The 17,752-nt window shown below is 37.7% G+C and overlaps 1 protein-coding gene and 1 long non-coding RNA gene across 3 annotated transcripts; both read left to right on the top strand.

The window, feature by feature from the left end:
* Positions 1 to 376: 376 nt before the first annotated feature.
* On the top strand, positions 377 to 9,904 carry gsdf (gonadal somatic cell derived factor). Its single transcript, XM_023280900.3, has 7 exons — positions 377 to 499; positions 3,750 to 4,073; positions 4,645 to 4,796; positions 4,914 to 5,006; positions 5,104 to 5,234; positions 6,132 to 7,988; positions 8,213 to 9,904. Exons 2-6 carry the CDS (start codon positions 3,967 to 3,969, stop codon positions 6,273 to 6,275), a joined length of 627 nt encoding a protein of 208 aa, XP_023136668.2. The 5' UTR covers positions 377 to 499; positions 3,750 to 3,966; the 3' UTR covers positions 6,276 to 7,988; positions 8,213 to 9,904.
* Positions 9,905 to 11,362: 1,458 nt separating this feature from the next.
* On the top strand, positions 11,363 to 16,493 carry LOC129350921 (uncharacterized). 2 transcript variants are annotated; one of them, XR_008604512.1, is made up of 4 exons: positions 11,363 to 11,457; positions 12,361 to 12,461; positions 13,190 to 13,331; positions 14,312 to 16,493. It is a non-coding gene; the product is annotated as an uncharacterized LOC129350921 (long non-coding RNA). The 2 variants fall into 2 exon arrangements; XR_008604511.1 differs by lacking the exon at positions 13,190 to 13,331 and having other exon boundaries at positions 14,312 to 16,491.
* Positions 16,494 to 17,752: the final 1,259 nt, after the last annotated feature.

The raw sequence follows: 17,752 nt of genomic DNA, 5'->3' as shown, positions 1-17,752 counted from the left end.
TATTGGATTGCATTACACTGTTGCAGCTGGTCATCCATCTGTATTCTATTCTAATATATGTGCTATCTGCACTGATACTTACATCTTGGAGTTCATCTTTGTGTTTTTACATCTATTGCTGAATTATTATTTCCCACAGTAGAATGTCTGATAACATAGCTTCAATGTCTTGTTAGATTAAATGCTGCTACATTTGTCCAGGGCTTATTGACCAAAGGTGAAATGTAACCGTTTCTCAAAGGCAGCTTGTTAAACTCCCCTCATATAGAATGTGTGGAAGTACATTACAAAATGTCCTCTGTGATATCTGCACTAATGTTTATCATCCATCTGTGCATAAAGGCTCCTTGTTTAACCCCAGCAGCAGCACCTGTCGGTGGTGTGACTCCCAGCAGTAGTACAACAGGGAAGTTGTGGGAGACGTCTGATACTCAAGGACTCGCTCATTCTTGCACAATCGTACGAGTTCTGGAGCTGCAGTGTCCGACTGTGACCTCTGGTGTGTATCACTCAGATTGTGCCAACAAAAATGTGGCTGCAGTCACTGTGAGCAGAACGACATCACTATATGTCCTCATGATGTAAAACATTAATAGTATTAGCTATGATTAGACTGCTGGAGAAAACAAATGAGCACTTCAGATCCTACATATTTCATCTTGTTTTTGTTCTGTGCATCAGTAACTTCAACTTCAGCAGAAAATACATTAAAGCACCATGTCGCCACTTTAATTTGAGCGAATAAGAGCTGTGTGGGAGACGTGGCCTCTTCTTGGGCAGCTGTGTGTCGACACGTGCTGGTACAAGACTTGCAAAGCTTCATTTTGCAGCTAATAAAAACTGTTAAAGTGTGATACAGACCTGCAGAATGTAAAACTGCCTGGCATGCATTGATCACTCAGCGTAGAAGGATGAAAAGAAGGAGAATAAGTGCCTTGATGTTTCCACCTCAGCTCACAGTGGTGGATAAAAAACAAAGTACATTGACTCAAGGACTGTGTCTAATTACAAGTGAGATACTCGGACTATACTTGAATATTTCAGTATTTGATACTTACTATAGAAATGTTGTTATCCTTACTCCTCTCTATTCATTTAACAGCTGTTCTTAGATAATTTGGAACAATCCCATATAATGAGATTAAAATTTAAAATAAAAAGCTTATTGTAGCCTTATGAGATACAGTGTATTGTGTAGCTGAGGTTTCTTATCATAATTCAGTGAGTTCCACTAATAACACATTTTCCTTCTAAATTTTTGACATCATTTATTTAAATGTCTGTTTGAAGCCCAAAAATAATCACTGAGATCACATATTGCTGCATCAGTATCATAGTCTAATTATGTGACACATAATGATATATTTAATTAGTACTTTTATTTTTACATACACCCCACTGACAGGCATTTCCCTGCAGGACTTTTACTTGCAAACAAATATTTTTTGCATGGCTGCATTGAGGCTTTTGCCTGCCTAAATGACCTGAATACTTCTGCCCTTCGCTTTCACGTCTTTCATAACCCTAAATATGCAAACGCTCTACAGGCCTCAACAACACCGTGAAGATCTCATTCTCCAGTCTTGTTATGACAGTAATTACAATTATTGGCAGGTCTCAGCTTCTCGGTGCTGGAACGCTCTCAGAAAATGGCAAACTATAGTTTGGCAGAATATCATGGGTGAAATAATGATTGTTGCCACATAGCACATTACCACACAAACACCTAAAGGATAACTTTTACCTTCATTCACCTCCTTCATTCATTCTGTGTTTCTCTTATTGCCAGGAAAACCCCATGGAAAGACCGAACCAGTAATTAAATACATGCCCAAACAAGTATTTCTTAATGTAGCATATTTGTCTGCCCTATTGATACAGAAGTATAAGCTATTCCATTGTTTATTTTTTTAAAAGATTTAATAAATAAATGAGCTGCAGGGGAAGAAGATTTTTTAATTAAGTATAAAGTGCCTCAACAACAATGTACAATTTTGATTGAAAGACTTGCATTCAAGCAATATTAACTGTAACATGCACTCAAAAAGTACCTTCTGTGAAGTAAATAGTTCCCCTGGCTGATATACTGTACTACTAGATTGTTAATACTCCAACATGTTAGCAGCATTTTATTGCTAGTTTCTCAAATTTGTTCAAAAAAATTAAGCATTTAGACTTTGCTCTGATTTTTGTGGAATATTGGATAATTTAACCTGTTTGGGTGGTAAATAATTATTCTTTCTTTGGTGGAACTGATGGATGGAACTTTTGGTGGAACTCATGCATCTCTGAAACAAAAGAAAATTAGTATGTTTCCTTTTAAGGAGAAATGGATCAAGTAAAGTCTTCGTCAAGTTTTCATCAATATAGACAGAGGGAATAATGTTATTGTGCTTATCAGGGGAGATTTCTGACTTTCATGCCAAGACAGAAAATGCAAGATGTAAAGACACTGATAATGAACTGTATGCAGAAATGAATGGGCAACTTGTGGTTTATAGATTGGTCATCTAGTGTTAAAAAACCTGCAGAATAAATGTATGTAGGCTTGTGCCTTTCCTGACGGTAGATCGTGGCCGTGGTGGAGGAAATATTCAAATCCTTTACTTAAGTGAAAGTGCTAACACTACACTGCAGAATTACTCCACTGCAAGTACAGATCCTGCATTCAAAGCGTCACAAAAGGTGTTGCAGCGACATTCACTCGAACAAAAGTACTCATTTTGCAGAAAACTGATCCTTGTCAGTGTTTTATTGTCATATATCTTTTTGAATAATAATTGTTGCTGCATTAATGTGCATGTGTTGCATTTTATTGCATAATCTTAAGTACTTTATGTACTGTTGGGTGGTTTAATCCACAGCAGTGAATCCCATTCTATCAGATCATCATATGTTTGTTACTCTGTGAAAACCCACATATCTCTTAAAATGCAACTTTTTAAGAGCTTCAGAAAAACCGTCCTTTTTTCAGCTCTGTGAGAAAAGCTGGAAAAAGCTACAGCTACTCCAAAAAAAGTTCTTAAGTATTTTGTTTAGCATGACAAGTGAGAGAATTTTCTCAACCCATGTAGGAATATTTGGTCCTTCAGTGTGTCACGAAAATCACCAAATTTTAAAGTTTGCAGCTTTAACAGGGCAGGAAGGGTGTAAAAAAAAAGTCATCTGAAGAGCAAGTAAAGCTGTATTTATATATTTGCTCTGAAATGCAGTGGAGTTGAAGTATCAAGCCGCATAAAATGGAAATAATCAAGTAAAGTACAAGCTGTAGCTGAGTAAGTGTACTTTGCTACATTCCACCACTGGGTTGGGTCACGGCTTAAACCAACACAGCTTTATTTTAAATTCTTGTTGAGATTCCAAAGTGTCCAAAGGTACCAAACATGTTGAGGGATTTTTTTTTTTGGGAAAAAGGCAAAAACTCTGACATTTTTCAAAATGTTGGCTAAAGTTCATACACATTGCAATCTCAACATCCATTACATTATGTCCACATGCATTACTTTTAAGTAATACACATAAAAATTAATACACACCAACAGTGCAATGAACAACTGAACACTAGGAGTTTCGTCTTGTGTCCTGGATTGAAATTCTGCATGCAGACACACGTACTGCAACATCTATTCATTCATGGTAAATCTATATGCGTTATTTCTGTTTCACTCCCACCCCTCATTCCTGAATGTTTGCCTGCAGCTTCTCTTTCTCTCTGCTCTGGGTAATTCTTTTTGCTCTCTTTCACACAGTTCAGGGGACAAGACAACAATGTTAAGTATCTCAAGGCCACGTTGGAGTACAAGAAGATAAAAAGCCAGGTTCCCAGGCCCTGACAAACATTACCTAGTGCAGCATCCCTGCCTCATCACTCCCATCTCTTCCAACCAGACGTACAGGAGCGACCGCAGCCATCATTCATCACCAGTCTGACTCAGATCTGTAGACTGACCATCCTGCTCATCCGACATGTCGTTTGCGTTCATGATGATGCTTCTGAGCTCCTCAGTGGCCATGGCATTTGTGTTGCATCCAGCCAAGGAAGAACCTGCAGCTTCTGCCATTTCCCATCACAGGTCAGTATCAAGAGTTTTTGTGCAACAACCAAACCTTTATGGGCAGATTGTGATAGTTTTATGCAATGTTTTGTCAGTTGTTACAATTATATTAATGCAGGGAACATTGAAAACCATCTTCAATAGCAGTTTTTAAACTACATGAAATGCTTATCACGTTAAATATAATGAAATCTGTGCTTATGCAGATGCAGTGAGGACACGTGGGTTAAATACTAGATCCAGCGTGTGATGCAGGTTCATGCTGCCTGTCTTTGCCTATCCTCCTAGGAAGGATAGGCAAAGACGGGACACAATGTTCTTTTCAAGTTTCAACAGTTCCATCAATCACTGAACAAGATAACAGTTCTCTCACTAGACTCAGCCAAACATCTGTAAAGTGCTTCCACAGTTCATTCAGGGTACTGACGGTGTGAATGTCCAGCAATGATTAACACAAAGTCATGAATTCACCTTTTCTTGTCTTTATTGTCACTTATGATGTAAAATATGTAGGATTTCACTTCCTGTGCATTTCTGTAGAATCATTTTGAATATGATCTATCAATGTAACCCTGTATATGATGCTCAGGTGCCAGACTGAATCACTGCAGGCCATCAGGAAGAATCTCCTCGCTGCTCTCAACTTGCAGACTGAGCCACGGCTGCCTGCCGGTGCGCTGGACAGTGTCAGGGAGCACTGGAGGAAAATCTTCCACCCCAGTTCACACAGAGCCACCACAAGTAGGTGGAATCCAGAATATGAAGATACAACTGTAGATCCCATTCTTTTCCAGTCTGAATGGAATCCTCAGTGACAATAAACCACAGAAAAATGTGTCTTTTTCCTTGTCCTTCCAGTTCCAGCAGCTGATGGTTACGCTGTGTCACCTGACAGTATGGACAGTGTGAGCCTGAAGTGCTGTTCCATGGCCTCAGAGATCTTCATTAAAGGTACAATGTGTGGGCATGTTTACATGAACTATATATTGGTATGCACTGTTGTTTTTTTTTTTTGAACAATATAGTAATGTTATCTTACATTTGGCAGATCTGGGCTGGGACAGTTGGGTGATCCATCCTCAGAGCCTCACCATTGTTCAGTGTTCACTCTGCAGCTCTGACGTGAACACTGTGCAATGTCCATCATCCCAGTCCAACATCCAAGATGCCAACTCACAGGTATAATTCTCCAAGATGTTTCAACGCTGGAAAGATTAAGTAATATATATACAGTGTGTATAATATAGATGTGGTGTTTCATTTCCAGATACAAACAAATCTACCTTAGGAGATCTGCACAATATTTTTTTGCTTAACTGTAGAGGAGAAACACCATAAGGCTATACAAAGTAGGAATACTAGTAATATGCATGTTACTTAAGCACCATGGTTTAGTCTGTGTACTTAGTTACTGCCAGCACTATGCCTGAGTTTCACAGTCCTGGAGCAACAAATAGGACAAAGTAAAGCTTCCCTCTGTGTGTTCTGAAGGTAAAACAGCTGCCAGTAGATAAGAATGTTTTCTTCTCCCTGCCAACATAAATGTACTTTGCCAAACACAAGCCGAGGCATTGCACGGAGCAGGTCAACCAGCTCAACCAATCTGCATTGCAGCAGCAGGAGTGTATTAAGGATCAGGTGTGAAAAAGAACAGAAAGAAAACAAACAGGCTCATACTGATTTTTTAATCCAGCCAACTTTTAATAATTGTGGAGGAACTCGCGGGTTATTTGAAGTAAATTTCTAATTTGTTAGTAAGTTATTGCAATTTTATGAATGGTGTGCATAAAACTACATGAATTTCTACATTTGTTACATCTTTATGAAAACTTTTTGTTAAAAAATGCACTACAACGTTTAAAACTGTTTTTTTAAAATCACTTTTTGTTCTTTGATATTAGTTAATATTAAAGTTTTTCTGTATTTTATTGTGTGGAACCCTCCCACCTGAAACAGATGTTTGCATTTTCACAATATGGCATCCTGTCCTTAGAGAGATTAACTTGTCTTGGGGCTTCTTTTTTTCAAAGTGTGGTACCACGTCTGACTCTGCTCTTTGTCTCTCTCCGGGTCCAGGTGCCGTGTTGTCAGCCCACCACCCAGGAAATGGTGAACATCGTCTACATGGATGAATCCAGCAACACTGTCCTGTCCTCTGTGCAGCTGACTCGCAGCTGTGGCTGTGGACCTGGCAGCATCCAGCAGCCAAACACAGCTTAGGCAGAGGTTGGTTTTACAGGCCTGAATATGTGACGTGAGCTGTATGCATCAAAAATCATCATTATATGCAGGTCTTTCTTCGAATACAACCACCTGTGTTGCTTTTGTAGATCTGTCTTAGACTCTTACTATATTCAGCACAGATCATGGGAACCAAAGTCTCCTCAAGAATTCCGTTTTACAATCCAGCTACTCTGTTGTATCAATACAGATTTGGTGGTAAAACTGATATGACAATAATCACACATTATTGCTCTCCAAGTACAGTCTAATTTCCCTAGGCACCAAGTGCTCTAAATTACTGAGTGAAGTGCAGCTGATATCAATCTTTAAATAAATCTCATGAGTGCAGAACACTATTTATAGCTGCTATTTAATGTTCCCTCCAAAAATGTGAGACTGTCCAGAGCCAAATCCTCTCACTAGCCAGTTGTGTTTTTCTGACATGTAAAACAACTTGTCCTCTTATGGAAAAGAATTTGATTTGATCTCAATAGGCAAACTGAGGTCATTGAACTGAGGTTGTAAATTGTGTAATGGCTTGCTGTTCTGGCGTGAAAAGTTTTTTGTGGGAAGAGCAATGAGAGAATTTAGTGGTCACCAGATGAACGCCCTGAACCTAAAACCTTAGTATCAGTTTCTCCTGGATATGAACAACATCTCTGCTGTGACTTTCTATTTGACTTCTACTTGTTTCCACTGGTTCTGCTCTAATTTTTTCTGTGTTTGAATATGAAGCATTTATTTTGATTTACATACGATAATCTGAGTGGTTTTCCATGCATTTGTAGCGGAAGAGTTCTTGTTTTTTCTTGTATGTGTCACAATTGGTCACAGTTCTCAGTTGTGGGCTTTTTATTTCCTCAACACATTTTTATTTTTGTTATTTTTTTTAAATATATACTCACGGATATTATAAAGTTACCTCACCATATACTTTTTCAAGTATTTCTCACAAGTGTACCACATTTTGATCAAATGCAAAATGTTTTATTGTGCTCATGACACTGCTTAATCATTTGTACCAATTCATTGATTTCTTGCTCTCAGTTATTTGAATAAAAATGATTGAAATATACATTTTTTGTTTGTTTCAATTGCTATTCCACTTTAAGTTTTTGTTTGGATGAAGTTAATCATCTTAATTAAAATGACAATATATTTGGTTTCTTATGGCAGACTTTCGTGGGTTCTTGGCTGCCAGACAGTTTCATGGTAAGTCTAGAGGGAGGGAAATAGCGCATGAAGAAATTCTGGCTCTGTATTCTAAAAAAAAAAAAAAAAAAAACAAAAAACCAGTTGCTGGTGAAAGGAAAGAGCAGCATGCTGCGCACTTCAGAGCAGCCTCCAACATTCCCAGTCGCTGTTCATGCATTTATGCTCAGGATAAATCTTCTCCTGGCTGCAGTGGAGTCTTAACTTCTGATTCTCAAGTTGCGATTGCTGAAAATCTGGGTGTAGAACTCAACTCAGTACTAACACTGGACAGAATGCCACCATATATGAGTTTGTGGGTGTCTTTAGGCATAATGTGCCCGCTTCTACTGGCTGTAGGGGCAGTTGAGTGTTCAGAGAAGGAGACGCTGCTGAAGCCGATTCCCAGCACGGTGACACAACCATCGGACTGTTTACTGGAGTGTACTGGGATTACCTACATCAGAAAACTGCTACTTCAGGACAACAACAACATACGACTTAAAGACTCCACAGAAGGTAAGGTGGCACAAAGTGACACTTTGAACTCTCGAAGGGTTTGCTGGAAAATGAACTCTCAAGCTGTGTTCTAAAAATAATACCTGGGTTAAATGCTGAGGCATCATGGGGAGTGAAAGCAGTTCTATTTAATCCATCACTGTCTCGCTGCCTAAGACCTTTTTATGTTGCACATAAAATTGTCTGCTGTATTTAGGCCTTCATAAATTACTTTCTCTTCCCAGGAGACCTCGGGGAATACTGTTGGTCCACTGAGCTCAAGTGCAACATTGGCGAGAGCTTCCTGCAAGCCTTCGTGGTGCTGCCTGTGGATATATCTGCAGTTGGACATGAGCAGCTGGAAGTCAAAGCTATTGTCCCCACTGCCACCACGCTGCACCTACATGACGGCCCGACCACAATGGCAGAGAGCTGCGGCCTCCGTTACGACGTCACGCAGCACTTCAGCACACAGAATGCAGGGACCTCGTTCTGCATACAGGTTGTCATCCAGGAGGGCATCCTGGGGGACAAACGTCTTAAATGTCCTCCCTATCTGGTCACCTTCTGGCAGAGAAATCACAACCAGTCAAACCAACAAGGTGACGGATAAAGTATTAATGGGAGAACAAACACTTCATTGAGATATTAAATAAATATGAAAGTATTAAAAGCGAAAGTACTTAATGCAGAAAAAAGGCAAATCTAGTTCTTATATCACATGTATTCCATCATTAGATTGAAATTACTCATGTTATAAGTATCATTTTTTTTGTAGTTGGTTGACACATGGAGCTCTTTTTCAAAATTTTATATAAGGCTGCAACTAATAATGATTATCATTATGATTTATTATTATTATTATTATTATTATTATTATTATTATTATTATTATTATTATTATTATTATTATTATTATTATTAAGAGTAGTAGTAGTAGTATTAACTGTGTTAATAACAGAGGGAAATATCCAAAGCCCAACGTGAAATCCCTTCTTTTGTCCATATTGTCACATTTAAGAAGCTGGAAAAAATCATGAAAATTAACTTACACAGTCTTTTTTCCCATGTTTTGTATTTAGGAAGTCTTAATTTATAGAGTAGCTGGTACTAAAAGCTATAACATTAATTCAGTGGAGGTAAATACACCATTTTTTCAGTTTCTTTTTTGTAAAACAGAAGTAAAATAATGTTCTAAAGTGGAAATACACACAAGAATTGTCATTTTGTACTAAAGTACACTTGACTAAATGGAGTAGCAGTAAAGTGATTTAACATGGATTATTTAGGATGTTTCCATACCTGTGAATGTTCAAGGTCTAAAAAGATAGATTCATTTGTATGCAGTCATATAACTCATGTAGATACATTCTTTACCTCTCTTGGCTCTCGAATGACCTGAGCGAGCAGACAATGAGTGTACTTTCAGTCTACTCGAAGTAAACTCTGCAAAGTAAGCAGCCATTTGAATCTGTTATTCTGACAAACAGCATTTTATGCTCTTTCTACAGTCCATTACTTTTCATATATCCATGCACATTTTCATCCTTCAAGGATCACCAAACTAAATATTAGAATGCACTTTCTGAACTTATGATAGAAATGTTCAATCATACACATATAAAGCTAAGTACTTAGAGGATCTTTTGAGAGCTCTATATGATTTTTCTTGTCAACATTCTTTGTTAATGAGATGTTTTTTTTTGTTTTGTATGTCGTAAACAATAATCCATTTTGCTTTGTTTCTTGCTGTAGCTGTGAGGGTCTTTGATGACATTTCAGCAAGAAGCAGACACTGTATTTGTGAGCTCTCAGTGAAAGGCAGGAAGTATGATGGAACAGTTCTCAGTGAAATGGTGAATGTTCTGGTGTTATTGCTGTGTTGTTGATGGTTATATGTGTTTATGGTAATATTAAAACATTTTATTTTCCTTTTATGACCATGTGTTTATTGTGCTTGGTATTTAATAAAGGCTATTTTCCTCGTAATGTTATATTTAAATTAGTCAGGTAAATGTACATAATAAATAATACTGTAGGGTCTTAAACTTTATATTCAAGCATGTTGGGGGAATTTGCACTTTGGCTGAATATTTGTTTTTTTTTTTTTTTAATGTGCTGTTTAAATAAGACTTACTTGACTTAAATGCTTGATTATGATAGAAACACTAAAATATATTGCTCTAATTATGTGTAGAACTTGTAAATGAGAAACCCAGTTGTCACTAAATTAATTGCAAAAACAGAACAGGCATGCACTTTTAAATTTGTTGCTCTACCTGAACTGAAAAATGTCTTTCTGGAGCTCTACTACTATATGTTACCACTACTACAGCAGTATCCTGTATGGAGAGTGTGCATCAAAACATTTTCAGTTATGTATTTGCTTGTTTTTTTATGTATGTTTAGCATTTTAGCATGTTATTATCTCTATTCTATATTCTATTCTCTATTTACCTAACCCCTTCTTTATTTATCTAACCTACCCCTATTTGTGTTCTCTTACTTTACAAGAAATGAGATAGTGCCACCTACTGGCTAAACTATGAAGAACTTTTTTTTTTTTTTTTTTTTTTTACTATCCAGCCATGGGATGGCAGGCTTGTTACAAGACGAGATTGTTCGAGTATGAAATGCAAAACCAGAAATGTGAAGTTGTATTTTTTAGTAAATGAGAAATACATAACAAACACACACACAATCAAAATGTTGTGTCTTTGATTAATTACTGCCATTAGTAGAAACTAAAACTTATCAGACTGAAACACCAGTACAGTCATGCAATTTTGAATTATTTGAAGTTTCAAATGATGGTTTTCATTATACAGCATTTGTCATTTAAAAGCTTTAAATGAACATAGCATAAACAATTTGTCACTGACAAGTCAAATACCTTGTGAAGAAATGTTTAACTTGTCTATACTTAATTTTAACTTGCTGTAAACCCAAAATATAGTAAGAATAACATATCAAAAATGTGTTTTTTTTAACTTACAAACTTTGGCCGGTGTCATTTAAATCACCTGGTAAAAGGGTCCGTGTACGGATCTGGTAATTGGATTTTCCGTTCTGAAACGGGTATTGAAAAACAAAAAACGAGTGGTTATTTGATTTTCGTTTTAAAATGCAAAAATTAAAATTGAAATGCAAGGCGTTTTTCCTTTTCATGATCAAAAAGGGATATACGATTTTTTTTTTAATGCTTTGATTTTCGTTTTATATTTAGAATAACAAGAAAGTAAAATCAGTAAGAGACAGAAACGAAAAAAGGTCCGTTTTTTCATTTTCTGAGACCGGAAGTGGTCATCAGCACGTTTGGAGCCAAACGACAACAAGATTCTCAGAGGGCGGAGCCAGAGAGCAGTGATTGGTCAGACCATAGATAATATAGAAGACAGCGCGCTAGCGTATCTAGTCTATGTGTATCTATGGTCGGCACGTCTGGGAGCATCTCTGGCTGCTGTTGACCTTGTTTTTGGAGTAAAACACGGTAAGCAGATAAATACTCCTAACCAGTAGCGTTGTTTTGTTGTATGGTAAGTCAACGACTTGTGAAGAGTTGTGTTTTGTCGTGTTTGAGCAGTTGGTCCGGACGCGTTAGCTAGCTAAGCGGCTAAGTTAGCTAGCGGGCTAATTAACACAGGTGGCTAACTTACCTCTGAACACCTGTGTTAGTTGCTGCAGCAGCTGTCCGTCATTATTAGAAAGACCTTCTCAACCTGTATTTCTCTGCTGTGTATTTTAGCTTTTTAAAAAATTATTTTACTTTAAGGTTAACTGAAACCTGTTGAGCTGCACTGAAGTTTAACATTCAGCTGGTTTGAATTAAACCGCATTTAACTTAACATTGCGCAACATTACCTCTCTGAATCGCCATAATTTCATTAAATTCCTTCTCTCTTCCACTGCTCAAGTTCAATCCAGTATATAAAGTGACATTAATAGTGAATAAACTAACAACCAGCCAGTGTATTTATTTATTATTGCATGTATTTGTAGTAAAACATGAGTTGAAACATCCTACTTTTGGATCTAGAACTGCACAAGCCGTTCATTTTCAGTCACCTGACGAGTTAAACTCCCCTTTTTATGTGAGGTTGAAGCAGAAAGTCTGAGTTAACAAAGAAAGTGCTTTATAATTTGCGATACCTGTTATCTCTGACTGAGGCTTTAGTTTCTGTTGAGCCGATTTACATGTAGAAACTTTGTTCAGGAAGATTTCTCAGTAGCTCAGAGGACAGGCTGCTTTTTACACAACCTTGTAAGAGAATGTCTGTCAATGCTTTCAGCAGAATTTAGAAACACAACACTTCCTAAACAGATATTTTGAGGCTGTGAGGTTGAACGTTTGAGAGTATATCAGTGTGTTTCTTTGTGGTCTTTGTGTTTCTAGGTGGAAGCTGAATTAGTGAGGATGACTCCTGCTCCTGTCATCTCTAAGCTCCTCACACATCTTTACCTGCACATGAGGAAAATCACTCCTGTAGAATGCAGGTATGTTTGTCATTATTATAAAAAGATGTTGCCTGGTGACCTGTCAGAAACCCATTATACAGGGTCAGCCAAAATAATGTTTACACACATCAGGAAAAAGAAAACTTGCATGAATATTTCAATACCAAATTTATTCAGACATCACGAGATTAATAAAAGTTATCTTTGGCCTCTACAATTACAAGAGGTGCTCAAAGTGGTGGCCACTGGCTTCCAGACATTTCTGTTCTGTTGTAGACGTCACTCGTTGATGCTCCATTCATGAGGGTAGCGCCATCTGTTGGGAAAACATCGTACAACAAGACACAGAGTTATCGTGATTTGATCAAACTTAGAAAGAGGGATCTATATGTTTAGAAGTACTTATACAAATGAAATATGTATAAAAGTTTTTCTTTTCCTGATGTGTGTGCATTATTTTGGCTGACTGTGAACTTAATGAGAACAAAACTGTCATTTAATTGTTGCTCTGAAAGGTTCTTTAGTGAAAACCAGCTGCTGTTCTGCTTTGAAACAAACTGCTGTTGAGGTCTGTGTTTTTAGGTTTAACCCCACAGTTTCTGAATGAACTGATAGTTGTTTTATTTTCCTGATCAATGTGGACGTTATAATTGATGGTAACATTTACTGATCATATAATCAGCATGACAATATAACAATATAACATTATGACCACCTGACTAATACTGTGTTGGTCCCTTTATGCTGCTAAAACTCCTCTGACCCAGTGGTTCATCAGAACCTCTGGGGATGTCCTGTGGATTCTGTGGATCCTGTAGGTTGCAGGGTGGATCCTACCTAGACCAGGCTGATCCTGGACCATCCCACAGATGCTCAATCAGATCTGGATGTGGGGAGTGTGGAACCCAGGTGAACAGCTTAGCTCTGTCGTGTTCCTCTGACCACTCCTGAGCAGTTTCAGTTTGTCCTGCTGAGGGTGGCAGCTGGCATCAAGGACTGCTGTTGCCATGGAGACTAGGGGTTTGTTTGTCCTGCAGTGTTTAGGTGGTGGTACATGTCAAACATCCACATGAACGTCAAGGTTTCCCAGCAGAACGTTGCATTAGAACAAGATGATGGATGTTGTTCTCTTCAGCTGTCAGTGGTCAGAATGTTGTGGCTGATTGGTGGATCTGTTTGCCTTTACTCTGACATCCAGAGTTATACAAAAGTGTAGTATGTGTGCAGTGCAGAAGACATTTACTGTATTGTATGCATTTATTTATTTAGTTTTTTAAGGGAGAGCATTTTTTTTATCCACCTGAAGAAGACCTAATCTTTCCCTTCAAAGGATAGTTAATAATTACTACGGCTTCCATAGTGGTCCCATCAGAGAAAATCATATCCATATACAGATTTTTATTAATTCCAGGGCTGGTTCAGTAAAGATTATAATAATAACTACATCAACTAATTCTTTGTCGCAGTTGGAATTTTGCAGACTGAGAGATGGTTGAGAAGGTTTGCAGTTCTTGTTTTAGCAAAATATGTTATAATAGAAGATCTTTATCATCATTGTACATGAAATTATCTGCAAACCAGCAAAGTGCATCAGTCTGAGGTATCTAAAAATAAATAAAGAAAAATGCTTCTAAAGCCAATAATAAACAGAATATTTTGAGGGAATATTCTAAAAAGGAATGAAAAGCTCCATTCTCACTCCTCTCAGGATAAACTGTCATTAAAATTGACTTTAAATTTAGCTTCAACACGAGATAAAAACATTTACTTTCATTCCTGATGTTGTCAAGTTTTAATAAAGTTCATGCTACTTTTATAAAATGATGGAAGTGAATAAATTGTATTTCTGTGATCTGTGTTTGATTTCTGTCTTTTCTCCTGTCATCCAGATGTTCAGAGGGAGATGATGCCACATCTGGTCCAGCTGATGGAAGGTCTTGAAGTTCTCTGACTGGCCTCGACTGAAGATGGTCGTCTCACTGGATTTAAGGTTCAGATGCTCAGTAACAAACTCCACCAATGAGCCAACAGGGAAGCTTTAGGTTTATTAAATGTTGCTATGAAGGTTTCGCTGTTTTTCTTTGTGAATGCAATGTGCTCCAACTGAAACTTGAATTAGAACTTAGAAGTAAATCCTTCCATCTGAAAGGATTTAGTTGCATTAATAACCTCATAACATTCTAATTTTTATTCCAGTCTTGGTTGGAAATAGAATCTCTGTATTGATTCAGGTAAAAACTGAACTTCACAGCATGTTGGAGCAAAACAACCAGATGAAAACTGTGATGGTGTTGGATTGTCAGACCGTAATGTTGCAGCTCAAAGCAGCTTTTCTATCTCAGTTCATTCTGACATTCATCTATGAATCAACACAGCAGATGGTGATCCATGCTGTGGAAGTCTCACATCTCCTGATTTAATGGCGCTGCTTTGCACTTTTTACACTATTTATTCACCAACACTTTATTTAATAAAAGTCCCATCTAGTTTTTATGAGGAATGTGATGTTTTAATTTCTCTGTGAATAACTGCAGTCTAATGGAACAGTTGGAGTTGTAACATCTGTCCTGATATTGATCATGAAGTATTGATCAGAATACTTATGGTTAGCAGTCATCCCTGAAGTTTTACATTAAAATCTTTACTTGTGTTGTGAACTTTGGTAAGAAGCAGAAACATTAGCGTTGCCATGGATACATGAGTGTTAAATTCTGTCCATGTTTCCATTTTGGGAAATGCAGTCCAGTTCCAGAATGTGGAGGAATTTAGTCTCACAATCACAGACAACAAATATTATCTGAAAGTTGGGTTATTGTTGTTTATCAGCACAATACAAAAAGATTAATATTAGAAATATTCCAGTTAAGACTCTAGAATATCATGATTTATGTAAATTTACCTCAATAATATGAATGTTGAGGTTAAGATTGTACAGTGATATTATGTAAGTTTAGCTGATTAAAGTTTATGACTCTGCACTAAAATATTATTTAAATTGACATCATTATTATAATATTTAGGGTCAGACCCTACGGTATTGAGATTAAGAAATCAAACAGTCTATAAAATGTAAATACACTGAACTCATTTGGATATATTTAAGTGAGACTCTACAATATTATTTGACACAAATCTAAATCAAAATTTTAATAATTTTCACGCCAAACATTTATTTGACTGATTTAAATATTAAAATCACTCCTTTCTAATCCTCTGCTGTACGTTCAAACCTGAGGCCTTAAATAGAAACACACAAGTATCTGATTGAAGGAACTTCTGCAGAGTCCTGGTTCCAGAACATGATGATAGAATTATAGACAAACTTTAACAAAAGCTGCCTGAGAGTTTACAGCTTTTTATGTTGGATTTCTTCAGTAATTTAATGAGCGTTGTCAGCAATAATCAAGGGTTAATGTGATGAACTTCATTTCCTAAAACATCCAGAATTGGAGCTCATATCTTTGGCAGCTGTAAAGTTTCTGCTCCTTCAAAGTTCACAACACAATGAATGAATTCCTAAAACACTCTCAATGCTGGAGAGCGTTTGTGATGCTGAAGCAGTGATCAGTTTTTCTGTTTCTTCTCTGGAGATGCACAATGAGGGACGTCTGCAGAGACTGAGAAAGAGTCTCACCACATCCTGACATGAGGAAAAAGACTTCATTGAAGACTACAATGAGAAAAACTATCAGACAGCAGACAGCTGCATTCAAGGTGAGCTCTGAACATTTGATCTGGAACAGGAATTCAATAACGGCAGCATGAGCTTCATTTCAGTCTGTAGCTGCTGAATTCATGGATGAATCATCTGGCACTAGAGAGGAAGACCATCAAACATCCACGTCAGCTGATGGAGGTCCAAGAGTCTCACCGAACAACCAACTTACAGAGTGAAGACCTCAAATCTGATTGGACGTCCTCCTATTCAGCCACATGTGTGAACAAATGCCTCTAAGCTGATTTGTTTTCTAAAATAAATCTAGTTTGAGTCCTAATCTATGCCTGTGTGTTTGCTTCTTTACACTGCTGTTAACAGTTTAGGCTGTTAGATTGTTCCAGATAAGACAAGTACAAGATACTTCAGCTAAAGACAGACTTTGTGATTTTTCTGCTCACATGTTTTGTTGTTGTAAACCTACTCTTTCAAATAAATAGCCGCCTAACCCCCTGGAAACCAGCGTTTGTCCTGTTTTTGTGTTGCTCTTGGCGACCCTAGACAGCCGGGTCCTAATGTTTTTTGAGCAACACACCATACTATGACGTTTTTACAATGATGGTTCTACTATGGAACCAGTTTGACATGTTCAGGTGTTCTTTGTGTGAAAACTCAGAGATTTCAGGTATCAGAAGGTGGTTTTCAACTTTCTTTGTTAAATTTCTGCTTCAACTTTAAATTAAATTTCCTTCACTAACCCAGCCCTCTGGACTTCCAGTAAGCTGTGTTCCTATTGGCTGTCCAGGTGGCTGCTTGGTGTTATCAGGAACACCTGAGCAGCTCAGTGTCTTCCTGCTTTATTTAGCTTCAGTCAAACATTTCCTCTGCTTCTCTTCACCACTGAACCGGGTTTGGCTCCATTGCTTTAGTTTGTTCTTTAGGCGTTGGCTTGCAGCTTCCAGCAGTAAAATCCTCTTTAATGTGTTTCTTGGTGTGTTTTAGGGCTTTGTACTGGATAGTTGTCTTGGTAAATGTGGTTCTTTAGCCACAGTTAGCACATGGTGCTAATGTGTGCAGTGATTAGTGGATTTGGTGCAGCTGAGTTGTGTCTTTTTCTTGGCTGTAGTGAGTCTTCAGAGGTTTTTGGTCAGACACATTCTGTATTCTTGTTTGAGAACCAACGTTGGTTGTCCAGAAGGTAAGAGTTCCTGTCCTGATTCTCTGTTCTCAGAGGTTCTCTGGTAGGCTGCAGGAGACTTTAGCGTTTGGGTTGTGCTAGTTTGGTTTTTGTATGGTTTCATTTGGATGACTATCTTGAGGCCCCTCCATGTGGTTTAGTGAGGTTTTCTGGAACAGTTCTACAAAGCAACCTGCAGCAGAAGAGACTTTGAGAGTTTTTAGGAAGTTCTGGAGACCAGACTTTAGAGCAGCAGAAACATTTGTCAGCAGTTTGAGCAGGAGAAGGTGAGCTTCAGAGTAGAAATGAGACGGAAACCTTCTTGACCCGTGTGGTGAGGTCCTGTACCAAGAGTTTGAGCAGGTTGTGAAGAGTCTGTAGTTCTTTGGTCTGAAAGCACAAGAAGAGTCGACTCATTAAAGGAGAAAACAGGAGATACTGTTGGTTCTTCTGTTGCTCTGCAGTTTCCTTAGACTGAATATCAAGTTTATATTTTAA

Source organism: Amphiprion ocellaris, chromosome 17, assembly GCF_022539595.1.
Source record: "Amphiprion ocellaris isolate individual 3 ecotype Okinawa chromosome 17, ASM2253959v1, whole genome shotgun sequence".
NCBI lineage: Eukaryota > Metazoa > Chordata > Actinopteri > Pomacentridae > Amphiprion > Amphiprion ocellaris.
Note: the sequence above shows the minus strand (reverse complement) of the source record. Positions and strands in the feature narration are given on the sequence as shown.

Bases quoted from the DNA above. Each gene is read 5' to 3' on its own strand.
- gsdf (XM_023280900.3), top strand. From the start codon at position 3,967: ATGTCGTTTGCGTTCATGATGATGCTTCTGAGCTCCTCAGTGGCCATG. The intron at 5,007-5,103 runs GTACAATGTGTG...TACATTTGGCAG, and splicing joins CTCAGAGATCTTCATTAAAG to ATCTGGGCTGGGACAGTTGG. The intron at 5,235-6,131 runs GTATAATTCTCC...CTCCGGGTCCAG, and splicing joins TCCAAGATGCCAACTCACAG to GTGCCGTGTTGTCAGCCCAC.